Source organism: Sciurus vulgaris (genome assembly GCF_902686455.1).
Source record: "Sciurus vulgaris genome assembly, chromosome: 1".
Lineage (NCBI taxonomy): Eukaryota > Metazoa > Chordata > Mammalia > Rodentia > Sciuridae > Sciurus > Sciurus vulgaris.
The window spans coordinates 138712798-138733097 of NC_136461.1; the positions used below are offsets into that span (position 1 = coordinate 138712798).

Sequence of the window (20300 nt, forward strand, 5' to 3'; positions counted from 1 at the left end):
TAGATTCTGAGGTACTGGGGGGTTAAGCCTTCAGCAATTTGGGAGAGACATAATTCAGCCCATGATACTAATGCAGATTCAAGGTAGAACCAGCTCCAGTTAAGAAAGCAAATAGCAGATGGAAGAGGACCAGAAATAAATTCACATCAACATGGGGAAAAGTAAATTCCATAAATTTGCTCCTAAGGAGCAAAATAAAACATGGTTATGGAGAAAGGTGAGAAGAGCCTATGTTTTTAACATGTGCAAACATCATACAAGAACTCAGAGGACTGAGTAACAAAAGCAAGATTGTGTCTTACCTGTATGCGATCACCTGTAAGTAAAAGGAATGAAGATCACACAGATACTGGCAGGTGAGAGAAAATTCCTGAGATATGTAGGTACCTTGACAGGTCCTGAGTCTACTTTAAGGGATGGATTAAAGACTACTGTGGGTAAAATTTATGCATAAAATTGGAGTTTCAATGAATGGATAAAATGGCACATTAATACAATATATACTAAATTGTACTTAATTGACTAGGAATATGCTTATAATTCATTATTATTTTAGGAATTATACAGTTTGGTTTTGAGAGATTATTTTATCTTAATTATGATAGAAATTATATATCTTAATTTTCAGAGATAAAATCAGCTTTCTTAAATCTTAGCCAAATGTGCCTCTACAGCATGCTAAAAGAACAGGAGAAGCAGTGCATTCTGCTTTAGAAATGGTACCCCAGGGTGAGAAAATCCTCCCAGAGTGAGGAGCTGAGGCTACAGAATCAGAGCAAACACTGCAGTAAGCATAATGCTTTCCCAGAAAATTCTCTTTGCAATAATTTTAATAAAACCTCTAAGGAAATTAGTAGCATTAAAGGAACAATCTCTCACTGGTCCTAATGCATTTTGATCAGCTCTCCTTGTTTTTCCAAGCTTGAATATAAAGATCAAAGAAAGCAGCTGACATTTCTTATTGTGGAAATAAACCAAGACCACTCAAATGAGAAAAGCAAAGGCTATTTATTCTGAGCTTGCTGTAGCAAAGGAGTCAGACATAGTCACCTGTGTTTTGGCAAAGATTCAAAGGCAGGCAGAGTGGGCAATTTTTGTACTAGCAGAAAGGGAAGGCTTTAGTTGAGGCTTCAGCAGAAGCTGTTGGCCTGAGGAGGCTGGAGACAGCTAACAGTAGTGGGACCTATGTGATGGTTTAAGAGTGCATATTTAGCTGGCTCAGGTTGTTAAGTTGGAATGTGGACAAAAATCAGGACAGCTGTCATTTATTAATTAAATCCTAGCCATCTGGGGCTGATTATTACAGAAATTGTTCTTTAGCTTCCTAGATTGTAGATGTGGTTTCCTACTAGTCTGACTAATAGCAGGCTGGCTCCCTGGGCTGTTGGTTGTACATAGCAGGTGTGTGTCCTGGGCAGGTTCCTGGGCCACAGTTCTATTTTTACTTACAGTCTGGCCATTGCCCCTTTGTGATTTTAGTTTCATTCTCCTTGATGAATGAAAAGTTCAATAGGAGGCATCTTGCACTGGAGCAAGAGAAGAGTCTTATAGAACAGAATTTTGCTTTTTTTAGAGAGTGGGAGAAAAAGGATTTCTTCACCTGAGAGAAAGGAGAAAAGACAGGTCAGGTTGTCAGAAGAAAGGCCCAACCTGAGGGCTGAAAGTATTCAGATGGCAAATGAGTCTCATTTTCTTCACAGACTAACCCAGTTGGGCAGGGAGGCCAGTCATGTTATCAGTCAGAGGAAGGTAGAAGGGGACACCAGATTAGATTCCCTTTTGGTCTACCTCCTGGGAAGAGTGCACTGAGCTAAGTCCTAAGGGAGCAATATCTCTGAGCAGAAACTCAAAGTCATTGATCTCAAGGGGGTGAAAGCACCTGATAGGGAGAATTCCTGTGTACATATAAACACAAATATCTTAAGAAACAGATATGCAAGCAGATATGTATATGGATATATATATGCATAAGTATGTGAAGACACAGATCTCGAGCTACCTCATTAACATTTTTGAGCCCCAAGTGGAAAACCGGTCTATAGGTTCGGTTTGCAATTATTCTGAAATATCAGATACTGTATTGTGAGCTCCCAAAGAGGGTCAGAGAAAAAAACAATTTGCAGTCATTTTGTTTTTCATAATAACAGATACTGAAAAGTCACCAATTTGAGAAAGAAAATGAATGGCCTTTTAGTTTGAAATATTTTGTTCTTTTGCTATATTGCATCAGAAGGCATTCTACTCAGCTTGGCAAGGGTGCACACCTAAACAGCACACGGGAACATCCAAGGTGGTGGTTTTGTTTAGTTTTGCTCTTTTTTTTTTTGCCTCATTAAAAGGTAGGAATAAAGGAGGAACTGGGGTAATTATTCTAAACTTAGAGGTAAAGGATGTGAGAGTCAGGTGGGTGAAGTAGCTTGTCTAAAGTGTCTGTACTGACAGCAAAACTAATTTCCTTCTCATTGTGGAACCCCATTAAAAAAGTTCACTTCTAAGTCACATAATTGTTAAATTCTGGACTCCCATCATTTTTTTTTCTTTGAAAATATAACTGGAATCCAAAAAGGTTCAGAGATTGGTGTTGAAAAATAAGGTTAAACTGTTATGTTAATCTTAAGGAATTGCTTTTAGCACTTCTTTATACCATGATATTTATTTTTATGTAAAACTGCTAATCCTCTTAATTAACAGCTTAATTCCACTGTAAATGTGACATTTTTGCTTCTTTATCAATCCATTTCATTTCAAAAGCAATTCATTGAAAACATTCAAATATTTAATCACATGGAAATAAATGTTGAACCACTAATGTATTACTGGGTAAGTCCTATTTTTGTCCAGGTGAAGTTATTCATAGACAATGAATTTCTTAATTAATAAGAGCCATACTGTGGAGGAAATAACAGAGAGTGCTATTCTAATCAATCATTTCTATGCACTCTGTCACATCAGTGGTGAAGTATTACTGGGCACTTCTCCAGCTGTAATAAAAGGGCAATATGAAGAAAGGCAAATTTATATATGCTGTTATTTGTTTACATCAGATCAGTTGCTCTGAAGAGCTCAGAAAGCAGAATTCAAGACTTTTCCTTTTCTCCTCCAGTGATGAATGCAAAGCATTAGGTAGTAGGAAAAGTGGTTTCTTTTTCTTTCTTCTTCTATTTTTTTTTTTTTTTTTTTTTTTTTTTTGGTAACAGGTATTGAACCCAGGGGTGTTCCTGAGCCACATCCCCAGCCCTTTTTATATTTTGTTTAGAGACAGGGTCTCCCTAAATTGCTGAGGCTGGCTCTGAACTAGAAATCTTCCTGTCTCAGTCTCCCTAGCCACTGGGCCTGTACAGTGGTTTCTATGCCTACCAATTCCATCTAAATTGGTCATGGAATAATGTGGATCAAAGAGTTAATCTCAAAAAGGGAAGAACAACACTTTTAATGTATGATGGCTTTTCTCTGACTACAAGAAATCATTTCAATTTCCAACCTAGCAAAGACCTTATCATCCATTATTTTTGTTTCAGTTTCTATGTTAAATACCCTCAAGGCAATTGGCACTTTGATATTGGTGATTTGGACAACTACTCATTTCTAATGAAAATAAGCCCCAAGGGAGAAACTCTACTGAAATATTTTTCTCTAATTTCTTTCATTGAGTTGCATAACCCCCAGTGTCAGATCTGCTGAATTATGAGCTACGCAATGAAGAATAGTAACAACTTGACAAAAGGGGAAAAAAACAGAGGACATCTATTGAACACTGTTCTACGCCTCTGAAAACTCTGTGGAACATACACTGAGAATAACTTAAATGAAAATGTGCTATCCATGGTAGTTAACAACCACTCAATGGCCACAATCTGCATTATTACTCTAAAAGTATTTTGACCAAACCTGGCAGCTGACAGGTCTAAGTTTCTATTTTAAGATATCAATGCTTGGATGATGATCCATGGTTGAGAATATTCAAATCTATAATTTGGAAATAAAGTATATCTTCATATGCAAGTGTTTGTCAACTAAATGGTCAGTGGACCCTATATTCCTCAATAGCTGGCTCTCTGTACATCATAGTCATTACTGGCAAATGGTCACCTTGACATGACTTTCTGTTAAAAAGTCATAATGATGTATAACATTAACATTTCTGCCAACAAAGGTAGTTAGTAAAGTAAAACTATCACACAGTACTGAGTTTTAAACACAGCCTGTCACACGGACTGAGACGCCATGATGCTGAGGACCCTGTGATTTACATCAAGGCCTAACTCTTCTTCTGAAGTAAAGTTTGAAACTGGCAGGGCTGAAATCAAGAAGCTCAACTAAACAGAATTTTGAATCACTTAATTAGCAAAAAGGAGGACACAAGATCTAAGAGCAAAAACACCAGTAACTCTGAGGGCAGCTATGGAGTACCAGCAACAGAATGGAATTTGAGAACAAAAACCAACCCTGTCATCATTAAGTACAGGACCTTAATTAAATTTCTTAACTTTTCTAATCCCTACTTTACTCATATATAAATGGGTACAAGAATACCTATCTTTTAGAGCTGCTTTTAAGATTAGAAATATTACATATAAAAATGTTCAACACATGGATGGCAGATAAGCAGCATTTAATAATGTTTGTAATTATGTTACTATTTCAATCATATGTACTACTTAAAACTTGACTTTCCAGGTCATATTTTAAAAGTTAGAAAATATTTTTTTTTTCTGTGAAAACAAGGTAATAAAACTATAATCATCAGAATATAACAATAATTAAGTTTATTATAGGCATTTTGCAGATAATGAGCTGAAACATGAAGGATATACTCATTGCCACATAGGTCATAAGTAATAAACCAGAAATCAAACCAGGTAATGTGGCTATGGAGCACAGGTTCTGAGCTGTTTCCCTTGTACTGTTTTAGAGATGATTAAGTTAGGTTCTTCAACAAACTGCAGAAACCTACTTACTTTAAACATATTTGAACTATCACATATTATCACGGTTGCTTATTTTCATTTTTAGTTATTTTTTTCCATATTTTTAATTGGTGCTACATAGTTGTACATAATGGTGGGTTTTGTTGTTACATATTTGTACATGCTCACAATATAACAATATAATGTGGCCCATATAATTTCCCATCTCTCTCCCCTCCTTCCTCCCCATAGTCTCTTTCCTCTACTTTTCTGATTTCCCTTTGATTTTCATGAGATTTCACCACCCCACCCCTTCTTTTCCTTTTTCCTCTATAGCTTCTAAATATGAGAGAAAACATATAACCATTGACTTTCTAAGTTTGTCCTATTTCACATAATATAATGTTCTCAAGTTCCATCTGTTTCCAAGCAAATGACATAATTTTTATTTTTAATGGCTAAATAAAGCTACATTGTGTATATGTATGTGTGTGTATACACACACACACACACACACAAAATGAGATATATATATCTCACATTTTCTTTATCCTGCCATTTGTTGATGGACACCTAGGCTGATTCCATAGTTTGGCTTGTGTGAATTGTTTTGCTATATTGCTGTAGTATACTGATTTTAATTCTTTAGGATAAATATTAAGGAGTGGTATAGATGAACTATATGGTGGTCTATTACTGGTCTTTTGAGGAAACTCCATACTGATTTCCATAGTGGTTGTACTAATTTATAATTCCACTAACAAAGTACAAGTGTTCCTTTTTCCTCACATTCTCTTCAGTGCTCATTACTGTTGATATTCTTGATGACTGCCATTCTGACTGAAATAAGAAGAAATCTCAGTGTAGTTTTGATTTGCATTTCCCTAACTGCTAATGATGTTGAACATTTTTCATATATTTGTTGGCCATTTGTACTTCATCTTTTGAGAAGCATCTGTTTAGTTCATTTGCCAATTAATTAATTAGGCTATTTGACTTTTTAGTGTTAAGTTTTTGGGTTCTTTGTATATTCTGGATATTAATCCTCAGTCAGAAAAGTAGCTAGTAAAAATGTTCTCTCATTCTGTAGGTTTTCTCTTCATTTTTCTCTTCATTTGCTGTGCAGAAACTTTTTGAGGTCATCCCATTTATTAACCCTTGGCATTATTTTCTGAGTTTTAAAGGTCTTATTGGGAAAATTGTTTCCTGTGTCTGTGTGCTGGAGTGTTAATCTTAAGTTTTTTTCTAGGAGTTGGAGAGATTCTAGTCTAATTCCTAGGTCTTTCATCCATTTTGAGTTGATTTTTGTGCAGGGTGAGAGAAAAGTCTCATTTTTCTACAAAATGGATAACCAGTTTCCCAGTGTCACTTGTTACAAAGGTTATCTTTTATCTAACGTATGTTTTTGGCATTTTTGTCAAGGATCAGATGACTGCATCCTTGTGGATTTGTCTCTGCGTCTTCTATTCTGTTTCATTGGCCTCTATATCTGTTTTTATACCATACAATGCAGTTTTTGTTACCATAGCTCTGTAGTATAACTTGAAATCAGGTATTATGATTCTTCCACATTGTTCTCTTTTTACTTATAATTGCTTTGGCTATTCTCGGTCTTTTATTTGTCCAAATGAATATTGAAATGGTTTTTCCCAGTTCTGTGAAGAATGTCATTAGCATTTTGATAGATAGTTGCCTGTTTTTAACAGCCTTATTGAGATATAATTCATGAACCATAAAATTCACTCAATTACCTTTTACAACTCAGTGTTTTTTGGTATATTCAGAGCTGTACAACCAACAACCTTACTTAATTTTAAAATTTAACCTTAAAATTTTAATTTTACTTTAATTTTAAAGTAACCCCTTAGCCATTAGCAGTTACTCCCCTTTACCCCAATCTTTCACACTCTGGAAAATGCCAAACTTCTTTCTCTTTATGAATTTGCCTAAATAGGACAGTTCATATGAATACAATCATGTAATATGTGGTCTTTGTGACTGATTTCCTTCACTTAGTTTCATGTTTTTAAGATCCATCCACATTCTACTAGGAACCAGTGCTTCATTTTTTTTATTGCAATTGTGAAAAATATGCCATATTTGTCTATTATTCATCATTTGGATGGACATTTCCACTAAATTTATTTCAATACTATGCAGAGAGCTTCCTCTCTTCTTCCTCCATGTGAAGATACAGAGAAACGGCACCATCTATGAAGCAGGAAGCAAGTTCTCATCAGAGAGAGAAGGCCACCATATATGTAGCAGAAAGGAAGCCCTCACTAGACATTAAATCTACTGGCATTTGGATCTTGGATTTCTCAGTCTCCAGATTCCTGAGGAATACATTTATGTTGCTCATAAGCCACCCAGTAATGGCATTTTGCTATAGAATCCCAAATGGACTCAAGACCCTGACCAACATAAAGTTGGAAAAGAATACCAGCCAGGAGTTTACATTGTAAGTTAATTTATCTGTAGATAAAACACAAAGAAGTGTTTGGGTCGCCTATTTGGGTAGCATAGTTGTAACAAAAAATTTCTCAGCAGATGAACCACATGCAGAAGACTTCTTAGAAAATGAATGAAAGAAAAAAAAGGAGAGAAAACAAGAACAATATTTGGGTCCAAGTGCACACACAAGGATCCTGAAATGTCAGCTTTGTCCTCAACTTCCTTTATGCCTCTTCCTTCTTCTTAACAGAATCCTGACTTTGTTGGGGTGCCCATCTGCCCCTGATAGGTTATTCAATTAAAAAGAAGCTGATCCTATCCTGGCTCCCTGGGGATAACCTGTTGGCTGGCTTAAGGATTACCTCAGAGCCCCTTGCCAGTAACTGATCCAGAGTTACTGACATAAGTTGACTGAGAGCGGCTCAGAATAAAGGAAAGTACTGCTCCTAGGTTGGTGGAGAGATACTTTCTCTTTCTTTCTGGAAGATTGTTGCCATCTACTACTTGGGGTCTCAGACTCCTTTGTAACAATGAATGCCCACATGATATGGTAATTATCAATAGGAACGGGTCTCCTAGGAGGTTTCTAAAAGGCATTTAGGGTTGGCATGGTGGCTCAACAATGCTATCCAACTGCTGGCAGCCAGCACAGGACAAAGCTGACGAAAGTGAAAGTGTAGAGCCAAGAAAATCTCTCCCCATTATACTACCCCAAAGCCTGTCCTACCATTAGGCTTCTATTTATGTGAATCAATAAAGATCCTAGTTGTTCAAGCCAGGTTTGATTTTCGTTCCTGTTACTTGAATTTGGAAGCATCCTAAAAACTATTAGCAAGGAAGCAAACTCACAAAGAGACTTGGAAAAATGGGGGAGAAGAATCAAAAGAGTTCAGTGTGATTTGATCTGAGGGAAGGTGGAATGTTACAAAGGAACAGAATCACTGACAGTGCTAAGTGCAGCAGATTTATCAAGGAAGATGCTCTTCCTGTGCTATGTCTGCTTTGGATATGGAGTGTCTTGAGATTAACCTTTATATTTAGTCATCATATCATGGTTTTCTTATCTTTAAAGTATTCAAAGCCTAAGTGATGGCAACCTATTTTAATATGTGGATTGAGATAATTATAAAGTCTAATTTTATAATGAAATGTAGAATAAACATAGTTAAATAAGACCAATTTGATATAAGTACATTGCAACTTTTCTCCAAGTAGACCAATTAATCAGTGAAGTCTTATGGGTTTTGAAGATACATTACATGTTGTAGAAGATGCTCTTTCACAAAAAATTGTGAAAATTTTTAAACATATACCCAAAGGTAGAAAGAAGAGTATAATAATGTGGACTTATCTATCACACTGATTCTAGAATTACCAATATTTTGCCACTCCTTCCCTTCCTGCTTCCTTCCCATAAACAGTAAAATAAACTGTTTAAAATCAATAATAACATCTTCCACAAACATTATATAAATATTCTATAAATTATCTCCTACAAACCATGTATAAATGGCAGATTTCTGAGGTCAACACACAGAAGCCCATCTAACCCTTAGGTTATGTATATGTATATGACATTTTTACATTTTGAGTAGAAAATAATATTATTAAAACAATGAGTAAATTAACTATGAGTCCCATTTTACTAATGCATCTAAGAAGAATGAGCAAAAGTAAATTTCTGACCACCTACTTACCGAAATCACAAAGCAAATGGTTAAAAGTTAAAATTTAACTTACCAACATAAAAAAATTCCATTTTATAGTTATTAAGTTGTTAGAATTGGTTTCCCTATCCTACATATCTGCTACAACATTTTCTAAAAATATTTATAACTTTTTTTCTTTCCATAGCCTCAGGATCAATGGTTCTCAAAGCATGGTCCAGGGACACCTGGTGGTTCCCTAGATTCTTTGAGGAGCATTGGAAAGATCAAAACTATTTTCCAAATAATACAAAGATGTTCTTTTCTCTTTTCATGTTCATTTCAGCACAGATACACAGTGGAACTTTCCAGAGGATACATGATGTATAATATCAGAGCTCTAATGTATGTGTGAAGTAGATAAGAGAATATTCCCAGTTCCTATGAATCCAATATTTTAAAAAGATTTGTAAAAATATAAAAGAATTCCATCTTTAGTAATTCGAAAAATATAAATCAAAACTACTGTAAGATTTCATCTTACCCCAGTCAAAATGTCAGTTATCAAGAATACAAACAACAATAAATGTTGGTGAGGAAGTGAGGAAAAAGGTACACTCATACATTGCTGGTGGGAATGCAAATTGGTGCAACAATTATGGAGAGCAGAATGGAGATTCCTCAGAAAACTTAGAATGGAACCACTATTTGACCCAGCTACCCCATTTCTTGATTTATACCCAAAGGAGTGACACAGCCACATCAATGTTTATATCAGCTCAATTCACAATAGATAAACTATGGAAACAACCTAGGTGCCCTTCAACAGATGAATGGACTTTAAAAATGTGATATATCTATAGATATATATAATGGAATACTATTCAGCCTTAAAGAAGAATGAAATATGGCATTTGCTGGTAAATGGATGGAGCTGGAGAATATGATGCTAAGCAAAATAAGCTAATCTCAAAAAACCAAAAGCCAAATGTTTTCTGATATGCAGATGCTAATTCACAATGGGGTGGGGGAGTTAGGGAAGAATAGAGTTACTTTAGATTAGGTAGAGGAATTGAAGGGAGGGCCGGGGGTATGGGGATAGGAAGGACAGTAGAATGAATCAGACATTATTACCCTGTGTACATATATGACTATCTGACCTGTGGTATTCTATATCATGTATAACCAGAAGAATGAGAAATTATACTCCATTATATATAGAATATATATCAAAGTACATTTACTGTCATATATAATTAATTAAAACAAATAAAAAATAAAAATGATTCCAATATTCTCACTATATTTTGTTTTGAAAATATAATTATTTTGTAAAAAAGTTATTTATATTAACCAGTAATTACTGTTACTGTTACTGTTATTTTTGAAGAATTCATACATAAAAATGAAATTTTATTTGTCTTAAATTCTAAAGATTACATGGGCAGATAAAACCTATATAAACAAGAATTCCTTGTCTGCTAAATAATTTTTAATAGCATATGGGAATCTTGAGGCTAAAAAGTTTGAGAATCACTGTTCTAAATAAATTCCCTATTTTATCCTATAAATAATACCTTTAGCCAAGGGGATGAAGAGATCCTTTTTTTTTTTTTTTTTTTTTTTTTTTTTTTTTTTTTTTTTTACGAGTTTTTGAAAATATTACTGGAAATAAAATGCATCCTCTCCCTGACATTTCTTTCCATGATTAACATTCTGATTTTGAGCAGGAAATAGGCAAGAAATCAGGTAAGGACAATACTAAGTTAACATTCACCTTCACTAATTCTGTGTAGCCTGTCTCCCTTGGGGTCCACCAGGGCTGGGCTCTCAAACCATTCACGTTGTAGAGCGAGCGCTGCCAGACAGATGCAAAATGTCCTCTCTTGTGCCCCAGCTCATACCACTTGTAGGCCTGAAAGAACAGAAAGACTGTGCTTCACACTACTCTTCAAACAAAATGTTTAAATTAATTTTCAGATTCAGACATTAAAAGTAAAGTATTATAAACTAGTACAGTGGCACATGCCTGTTGTCCCAGCTACTTGGAAGGCTGAGGTGGATGATTGCTTGGACCAGGAGTTTGAGACCCACATGGGCAACATAGAGAGACCCTGAGGAAGAAATTAAGGAAGGAAGGAAGGAAAAGACAGACACATGCTCCTAGTTTTATAATAGAGTTATGCACTATTAAATCCATTGCAAGTTGGAAATACTCTAAGTTGAAAATGTATTTAATCCACCTAATCTACAGAACATTGTAGTTTAGCAACACAGTTCACTGTAAAGTGTTGACTGTTCCTCTTTGAGGTTTCATGGATGACTGGGATCTGTAGTTTGCTGTCACTGTCCAGTATGGTGAGAACATTGTACTACACATCTCTAGCCTGGGAAAAGATCAAAATTTGAAATAGAGTTTCTAGTGAACATATATGGCTTTTACATCAACATAAAGTTGAAAGATCTTGAGTCCACCCACCTTAAGTTGGGGACTGTCTGTACTTTGACATATTTAAATAAAAGCTTGCCTATTAAGTACCCAAATCTGTTGAGATCTGGTGAAAATACTACTATTGCACTGAGTTTCTGATTATGACCTTTTGTATAAATGAACACATGTATTTTATTTCACTCGAGCTGTAAGCTCTGTGAATACTGGATGACTCATTTCCCCACACGCTTTGTCTGACACGAGCACCTAGCACACTCTAGGACTAGGACCATTCGTTAAACGGATAAGTAACTTAAGACACCAGAGAAGATTATGCTTATATTTTAGCTTTCATTTCATTAGTTTTATTATTGTTTTGCTCTAAGACTTTAATGATTACTTCAAAGACACTTGCATTTACAGAGCTGGGATGCCAAAATGGAGAATGATTTCTTTTCATGTGTACTTTCTTTCCGTGTCCACATTTAAGAAAGCCACTCCATCTATTCCAGGGTGACAGAGTATAAATTAAGCAAAAAGAAAGGAAACATTGTTCTGAGTTGACAAAAAAATATAATGATAGCCCATTTTAGATTTTTAAGAAAGGAATTTTTGCTCCTAATGTATATAATTTTTCTGCCATAAGGGACAGCATCTGTGGCTCTAGGCTGGCTGTAACATGATACAACTGGCCTCTTAGAAGACAAGCCTTTTCAGGGACCACTGGCTGTGGAGTGCCTTGCTCCATATGGCTCCTCTAAAAGACCCCCCAGTCAGCCATATGCTCCCAAGTGGTCCTCCCATATGCTACCCCTCCCCCACATGCATGCCCCATTGTCTTTGGCATGGAAGGTTTTCCTAGTGCTGCACTGAATATTATCCCATTCATTTCTACAAATCTGATCCACTGATAGCTTTTGAAGAATGATTTCAAATATATATTCTGATCAATAAAAAGGCACTTAGTACCGGCTTAAATATTTTCTTCACAAAACTACAGACCTAATTTAGATATAAAAGTATTAATTTTTAAAAGCCTATGAACATTCATATTTCAAATTTTTTCTTGCTAGAAAGGTGAAGGGTGATAGCAATGCTACCTTATATTTTCAATAGCACTTTTCAGTTGACCCTTTTATATGTGCAATCTCATTTGATCTGTTCAAGTATTCCATCTTAAAAATGTGGAAACTGAGATTTATATATCTGTACTAGAATCCAGGGCTCCTGCCAGTTTGTTTAACTCTCCTTCTATATTTGCATCATTAAAAAAAAAAAGAGTTATCAAGAGATGTTTTTATTTAATTATCTTTCTTATTAATATCTCCAATTAAAACATACATTTTAATCTTTGTTATGTATTTTCCTTGAGGTACATATAAGTTGTAGGAGAGTTTCCTTAAAAATCAGAAAGTTAAAATGGCTCATTCCACTTACGTTTGAGGTTAATTTGACTGTGTGGTTTTGTCCAAATTGAATTTAGGATTTGTTTCCTAAACCTTTTATTTTTTGGTGTTAAAGTGAATAGCAATATTAAGTATAATAGATGATATTTTGGAAAGTCTGACAAGTCATTAAATTTTGAGTCATCAGTCATTCATTTTAAGGACTAAGCATAAGTAATTATAGGAAAACCAAAACAGCAAACAGTGAAGCTCTGGTTCAGGAGCCTGCTCTGCCTAGGGTTTTCAGTCCTCACTGCAGGATGCCTGGGCAAGTCCTTCCACTTAACAATAGCATGTTTGTCCAGAATGTCTGTTCTAGCACTTGGAGTAAGTATACCTGCGTCAAACAGGACCCTACATTTCGCACTCTTCTGTCACTTAACATTTGGGAGGAACCAAATCACGAAAATGACATGTCAGGAGTTTTAAAAAATTGCTTTCATTGATATATAGGGGACCCAGTGAATTCATATTTATTGTTTTCTAAATATCTAAAACACCTTTACAATAAAAATTGCTAGAAAATAGAAAATCAATTTAGAAATCTCTGAAAATTTCCTCCTCACTATTTCATATTTTATCAGGAATCATATACATCTAATGGGAATGACTAAAATAGATAGTAGGGGCTGAGAATGTAGCCCAGTGATAAAGCACTTGCCCAGCACGTGTGAAGCCCTGGGTTCCATTCCTGGCACCGCAAAAGAAAACATATGAAATAGTAAAACCACCGGGGTTATTTTCTTAAATGTGTTTTACACCAGTATCATCTCTACTTTTATGGAATTATTGCTGTGCGTGGTTTTCTCTCACACCCACACGAACTCAGAAAAACCTGGGCCATGTCTGTGCAATGGGCCTGCCACTGGGCCAGCTGGGCCTGCTCTGTCTCTGATGTGCTACACTGAGGGATTGGGAAACACACTCTTGGTGAGAGCAGCTGGTTGCAACCTGCCTGTGGAGGATTATAAATGCCACTGTGTGCAAAGGGACTTCATTGTGCATCACAGGTTTTTTGAGCACAGGATAGCCTAGAAAAAAAGTGAGACTGAAGCAAGAAACAATGGCCAGGTACTTATAGCTGTCACTCAGGTAGGAGGAGACACTCATGAATTAACACCCATGCATGGGAGGGAGAGTGAAATGGCTGTCAAAGAGCTCAGAAAGCCAATCCCAGGTCTCCCCTGGACTAGACTGAGGGGAGAGAGGGAAAAATCTGACTCAAATCTTGATCCTTGGATGTTGGCAATATCATGGAATGAGAGTTAGAACTGAGGGGGAAAACAGCTTAGAAAAAGACCAGTGAGTTGTCTGTGTGATATCTGTGAGGTGACAATAAGCAGGTGATAAATATATGAATCTGGACCTGGAGAATGAGACTATATAGGAATGTGAATTTAGAAGCCATGGAAATACCAGGAACCCTTGATGCTAAATGGCTGCGTGACTCCTGTCCATTCCCACGAAGATTTTCCTAAGGCCATTTTTCAGCTATGGGTTTGCTTCTTATGTGTTCACCCTCTCTCAGCTGGAGCAGGGCTCTATGCATAACAATATTTAGCGTGTTTGCTTCTTAATATGCAAACTCAGAAATGGAGATTCAACACCCAGTATCGGAAATATCAAATGGACTTCTACAGGCTTGTCTCTGTTCTCCTGTGAGCATGAGTCCTTCTGAACATTTTAAACTCAAGAACTGCATTGATCTTTGCATATTAATGACAATTAAGCTGTTAGAATAGTCCCGTGGGTTCAAATACCAAGCCCTTCACAAGTGGTTAGTAGTGAATTCTTTGTCCTTGAAGTAAGGGCTGTTTTTATCTAAGATGTGAGATAAATCAGACTTCTTTTATCTATCTTTGCCTAGACTCTGAAATGTTCAAAGATAAATTAATCAGTGACAATCATATTTATAGTAGTCAGACATGAACACTTATCCAGTGTTAGATAATGTAGCAAAATCTTTCTTATTCCTTTAATTCAAAGAAGATACTGACCGTATACATCTAAAAGAGTGAAGGAATGAAAAAGTGATTAGTAATCAGCAATTTCTTCTCCCTTCTTTTTCTTCACTCTACTGTCTCATTCTATTTTAGCTGATTGATCAGCAGGTTAGAGGGGGAAAGGTACAGATTAATAGAAATGTATACTGAAAACTGTCAATTATCCAAAGCACTAGTACCACAAATTTGTTCATGCCTTTAGGAGGCGATTGCTTTGTCACAAACCCCCTTGCTTCTCTGAGTCCCCAGATGTCCAAACAGTCCTATGACCTTATTAATTTTAGAAATCTAAAGCTGTGTTATCCTTAGATGACACTTTAATGCAAATTTGGAATGCAACAGTTACAAAGATTCAGTGCCTCACTTTGCCTTTTCATTCATTCACTGACTCTAAGAACAGCTAAGCCTAGAACCTCTTCAACAGTGCAGGACAGGAGAGGTGGGCTTTGCCACATCATTTGTGATGGATGGCAAGAGGGGTTTGAAATTTATGTATAAGACATCAAGATGGACGGTCCAATATTATATTTACAAAAGTTGACAACTATATTCAAGAAAAAACAAATAATCACAAAGAAAACACATAATTTCTTGTATTTACACCATTCTTTTGTGTCAGTACCTATTATTACCCTAGCTACAAATTTTCATCTTAAACTTTATTAAATGTTTATTAACCATTAGGATCAGTGCGCTCAGGGATCAGCAGAACAAAGACTACTTTTAAAATTTCAAAATAAAACAAAACTTAATCTAGACAAACTATTAAAATATTAAAAAATTTAAACAGTTTCAGAAACATTTCTTCATTTTACATTTTTAAAGGTTCTTTTCTAAGGCAACATCTCTCTACACAGATACAAACATATACAAAGACAGATACATACAAACATGCTTTCTGTCTACACATGTGTAAGTGATCACACATACACAACCAATTTAGAGACTGTTCTTGTGATTATTTAGCTGATTGTTTGAAAGAAACTATAAAAGTCAAATCTCAAAAATCCTTCACATGATTAACCTGGAGTCGTTGGGTTGTTTCAAACACAGTTTAAATAGTTGAATAGTTAAATCACTGTTTTTAGCAGTGTATTATCAATGTCAACATTCTAGACATTCCCTCTTCTATTCAGGAGAAGGAGAAGTCACAAACCCATTACCTCTTTATTCCCGACCCTCTGCATGGCATCTCCTAGGTGGAAATAGAATCGCCCATCATCAGTGCCTGGATCCCCGGATTCTATTCCTTCCTGTAGAAAGAACAGTGTTAGTATTTGTGCCAAAATTAAATACCAGATTTCATTCCTTGACTTATATAAATTTCCCCACATATGAAATATGGAATGCAGGAAAGCTGTATGTCATATAGGAAAGCTGAAGAACCAAAATTTCATCTCAATATTAACATTTGGCAATGAGGTTACTGGTTAATATTTACAATGCAAAAATAAAAGGGGGTCAGAAAGCTAAATTTAGCAATAATCCATCATTAATTAGTACTGAATAGTTCATAAAATTAGTATACTATTTTATGTACCACTGTATGGGAACAATCACATTTTAATATTCCAAATAATTTCTGTGGTTTGGTATCTCTCACATTTATTTTGCTTTCTAAATCTGACCATATGTCGTCTAGTGTCTTTTTATTCCCAAATCAAAATGTTTAATTTCTCATGTCTGAAGTGATGGCGGCCCAACTGCAAGTAATATTTATTTCTTCTCAAAATAAATGCATCATGACTTTTTAATGAGACTTTTTATGAAACAAACGGAAGTATTAAAACAAATTTGGATTTTAAAGTGGTAATTTTTTTATTAAATAATTCCTATTCTAAAACATTTAGCAGATTTCTTCCATCTCCCACACAGGATTGAAAATGAAATTTATGTTCCAAAAAAAGAGAGAGAGAAAGAGAAAAGAGAAAATATTAAAGCAAGAAAATGAATCTAGAAAATCAAAAGAAGGACAAGTGTTAAAATATTTAAATGTCAAGGACTTCTTTTCTAAAAATCTGCATCTTTGAGGCCTCTTCACAAGAAACCCATTATCTTTCACTAAGAAGAAATTTTATTTGCATAATATTGAAAATTAGCAAGTAACAGACTGACTGGCACACAAACATTCTTGTTTGTGAACTAACCATGCTGGGTTTTGCTTCTCTGTCTCTGAAGATGGGAGACTACCATCAGGTTTTCCTAGGTCAAACCAAAAGAGCATTTTAAATCAGAGAAACCTGCAGGACCCTGCAAGGACCCTGCAAGAAACCCTGTAGGACCCTGGCAAGGAATGAAAAAGTTTACAGAGGCCCTGTGACAGCTGGGTCAGATAAGAGGCATAGGCCATCTTAAGGGGGATCACTGCTTAGCTCTGTATCCCAGGGTTGGGGGCCAGATATGACTTTTCAAAAGAGATTAGAAATCTGCACAATGATACAAAATGTCCAAATTCTCAAATCAGGCAAGCAATTAGAATTGTTTGCAATAGAACTGTTCTGGCCAAATAGAACACACAAACTATTTGCAATCAGTGGGTTACTGTTTGGAATCTGACTGGACTCATGTGAAAGAAAGAGATCACAGAAGTGAACAATGCTACTATGGAAAATGTTTATAGTGATTCCATCAGCAACATGTTAAATGTGGTAGCTATTATCCATGTGCAATTATTTAAATCAAAAGTAATTAAACCTAAATATAATTTAAAATTCACTTTCTCAGTCACAATACCAAATTTTAGGTGTTCAGAGGTCACATATATCTAGTGGCCACTATAGGAGACAGCACAGATAACATAAATTTCATCATGGCAGAAAATTCTGTTGCACAGTCCTGAGTAGACCAAATACGATTCTGGTGAATTCACAAGGATTCAGTTAGATGGGTAAGAAAAAAATATGGCTTATTTTTATTTTAGTATTTTTAGCTATCATATAGGCTTTTGGAGGGGTGGTTGGCCTATTGAAACTGCATTTGTTACTTCACTTTTTATAGGCAACACTAGCCCTGTTCAGGGTAGACATAATATATAATTAACTTATAAAAGACACATTTACTGCATTGTCCATATTTTAAAATACTGCATCAATCATTTTTTGCCACAGCATGTTATGGTGGTGCATTACTGTAATCCCACCAACTAGGGAGGCTGAAGCAGGAGGGTCACAAGTTCAAGGACAGCCTGGGTAACTTAGTGAGATAAGACCCTGTCTCAAAATAAAAAATAAAAAGGTCTGGTGGTGTGGCTCAGTGGTGGAGCACCCATGGGTTCAATCTGCATTCAAGAGGGGAGAAAAAAAGAAAAAAAGCAATGTATCAGCTTCAGTTTTAGAGGTTTTTTTCACCAAGTCTTTTCCAAATAGTCTCTGTTCACATGCTTGGTATTCCTATAATTATGGTGGTGGTTCATGCTGCCTGTGAATGCCATGGTCAGAGGGGGTACATTCTGATGATGAAAAGCCTCAACCGTGCATGCCAATCAATCTACAAGGCATAATCAAGGATGTCCAAATGACTCAAAAGAATCACAAGATGAAAAGAGAGGAAGAGCAATGACAGTTACCTTTAAATAGGGAATACTCTCAGCAATCTTGTTCTGAGCCTTCAGGATAAAGCCATAATGCACTTTAGCAAAGCCATCATTAGGTGTCACATTCAGTACCTGAACTCAAAGAAAACAAAAAGCTATTGTGATAGACTACAAATTGCAAAAATGACTGTCAAAACAAATTTTAATTAGTTTTGCTGTACTTGAACTGGATTATGATGTTATAGCTGAAAACACTATGACATTTTGTCTCACTGAAGTCATTAAACTTCAATAGCCCTATTTCCTCTCAACTCAATGTACTTTTCACATTTACATATTGGTTCTTCAAGAATAAAGAAATGAATGAAACGGCAATACCTGCTGAAGCATTGCTTTAACAATGCAAATCAGCAAAATATGTGTCAATTGATATGATTTCATTTTTTTTTTAGTGAATAGGGAAAATTGTTTTAAATTTGCTATGTTTGAAGCCACCTATAAATGGCTATTATAGGTTGCTTTATATAACATGCCTTATTCACTGTCTTAATTAAGAGAAAATTTAGGTTTGCATTCATAATATATAAGGACCTATTAATTCAACAAAAATTTGAGTGCCCAGACTGTTTTAAGCACTGAGGATAAAGTTGGTGAGCAAGTCCAGTATTCTGTGACAAAACCCAGGCAACTATTTCATTCAAACAATATTATTATTTATTATTATATGTATCTATTAGGATTTAATGATAAATTATGCAAGTGCCTTTAATTATTAGCAATGACAAATCAAAGAACATTCAACTTGTGAAGATGCTTACACAAACTAATTTATAGAACAAGAGACAGATGAAGGTTTGAGTCAGGTGGATGTACAGAAAAGATACACGTGCTGTCTCTCCTTTTCACTCTTGATCCCAAGTAGAAAGAGGAAGTCACAGACACCAAGAGGACCTACAGAGGTAGCATGTGCATAGAGGGGACATCACACCTTGTTGAATCTACATGGTGCACACTGCCTGTACTTCAGTGTTTCCAACTTAGGTCAGGTCCTGAACCTCATCCATTCATAAGTCAGCCAGGACCTTCAAAGTATATTCAAAATCATAACAATTGTCACTTTCCTCACTGATGCCTCCCTGGTCTGGGCTTTATCATCTCTCCCTGATCTTCTTATTGGTACTTCCTGACTGCAGGTCCTCTGCACTCCTGCAGTCCATATCCCATGTGGATCCCTGAGGAACTTGCTTATCCCAAGTCAGATCGTGTCCTTCCTCTAGTCCATTCCACTGAGTGAAAGGACAAAGTTTTAGGAACAACTGCCAAGGCCTCCCTTGGGCTCTTCTTCACTTCCCTGGACTCCACTCTTGCCCCTGCCCCTCTGAGGCATGCTGGACTCCTTGCTTCTCACAGCAAGCCAAGGGCACCTCTACCTCAGGACATTTGCACTCATAGTACTCTGCCTCAAACACTCATCCCTCAGATAACCAGACAGCTTGCTCCCTTACCTGGATGAAGGAACCCTTGCTCAAAGGTCACCACCTCAGTAAACCACCCCTGATCCCACCACCCCCATCACGAGTCATCCTCCAATTTCATTCTCCTGCTTTATTTTTCTTCTTGCATTCATCATCACCATCTGACCTATTACATTTTTTCTTCCCTGAGTAACATGTCAGCTCTATAGGGATTGTGTCTGTTCCATTTATCCCCATGGCCAGCATACAAGGGGTTCTCAAGATTTCAGTACTCAGTGCATAGATGGGAACGTGGTGGACTTTTCTTCCTAACTAGATCTCTGAAAGTGCAGGCTCTGCCTTTTTTTGCATTTTCCCCAGCACTGACCTCATGCTAGATGCTTAGCAGAGCTCAGTATTCCATACCT

At 36.1% G+C, this 20300-nt stretch overlaps 1 protein-coding gene across 5 annotated transcripts in view; it reads right to left on the bottom strand.

Annotated features, from left to right (window-relative positions):
• ASPH (aspartate beta-hydroxylase) overlaps window positions 1–20300 on the bottom strand; it is a 247931-nt gene that overhangs the window by 39443 nt on the left and 188188 nt on the right. For all 5 annotated transcript variants that reach the window (XM_079156072.1, XM_079156074.1, XM_079156073.1 and 2 more), the window contains 3 exons: window positions 18452–18550; window positions 16050–16139; window positions 10785–10922 (listed from right to left, as the gene is read on the bottom strand). In XM_079156072.1, the coding sequence (XP_079012198.1) occupies window positions 10785–10922; window positions 16050–16139; window positions 18452–18550 (327 nt within the window). The remainder of the gene's footprint in view (window positions 1–10784; window positions 10923–16049; window positions 16140–18451; window positions 18551–20300) is intronic.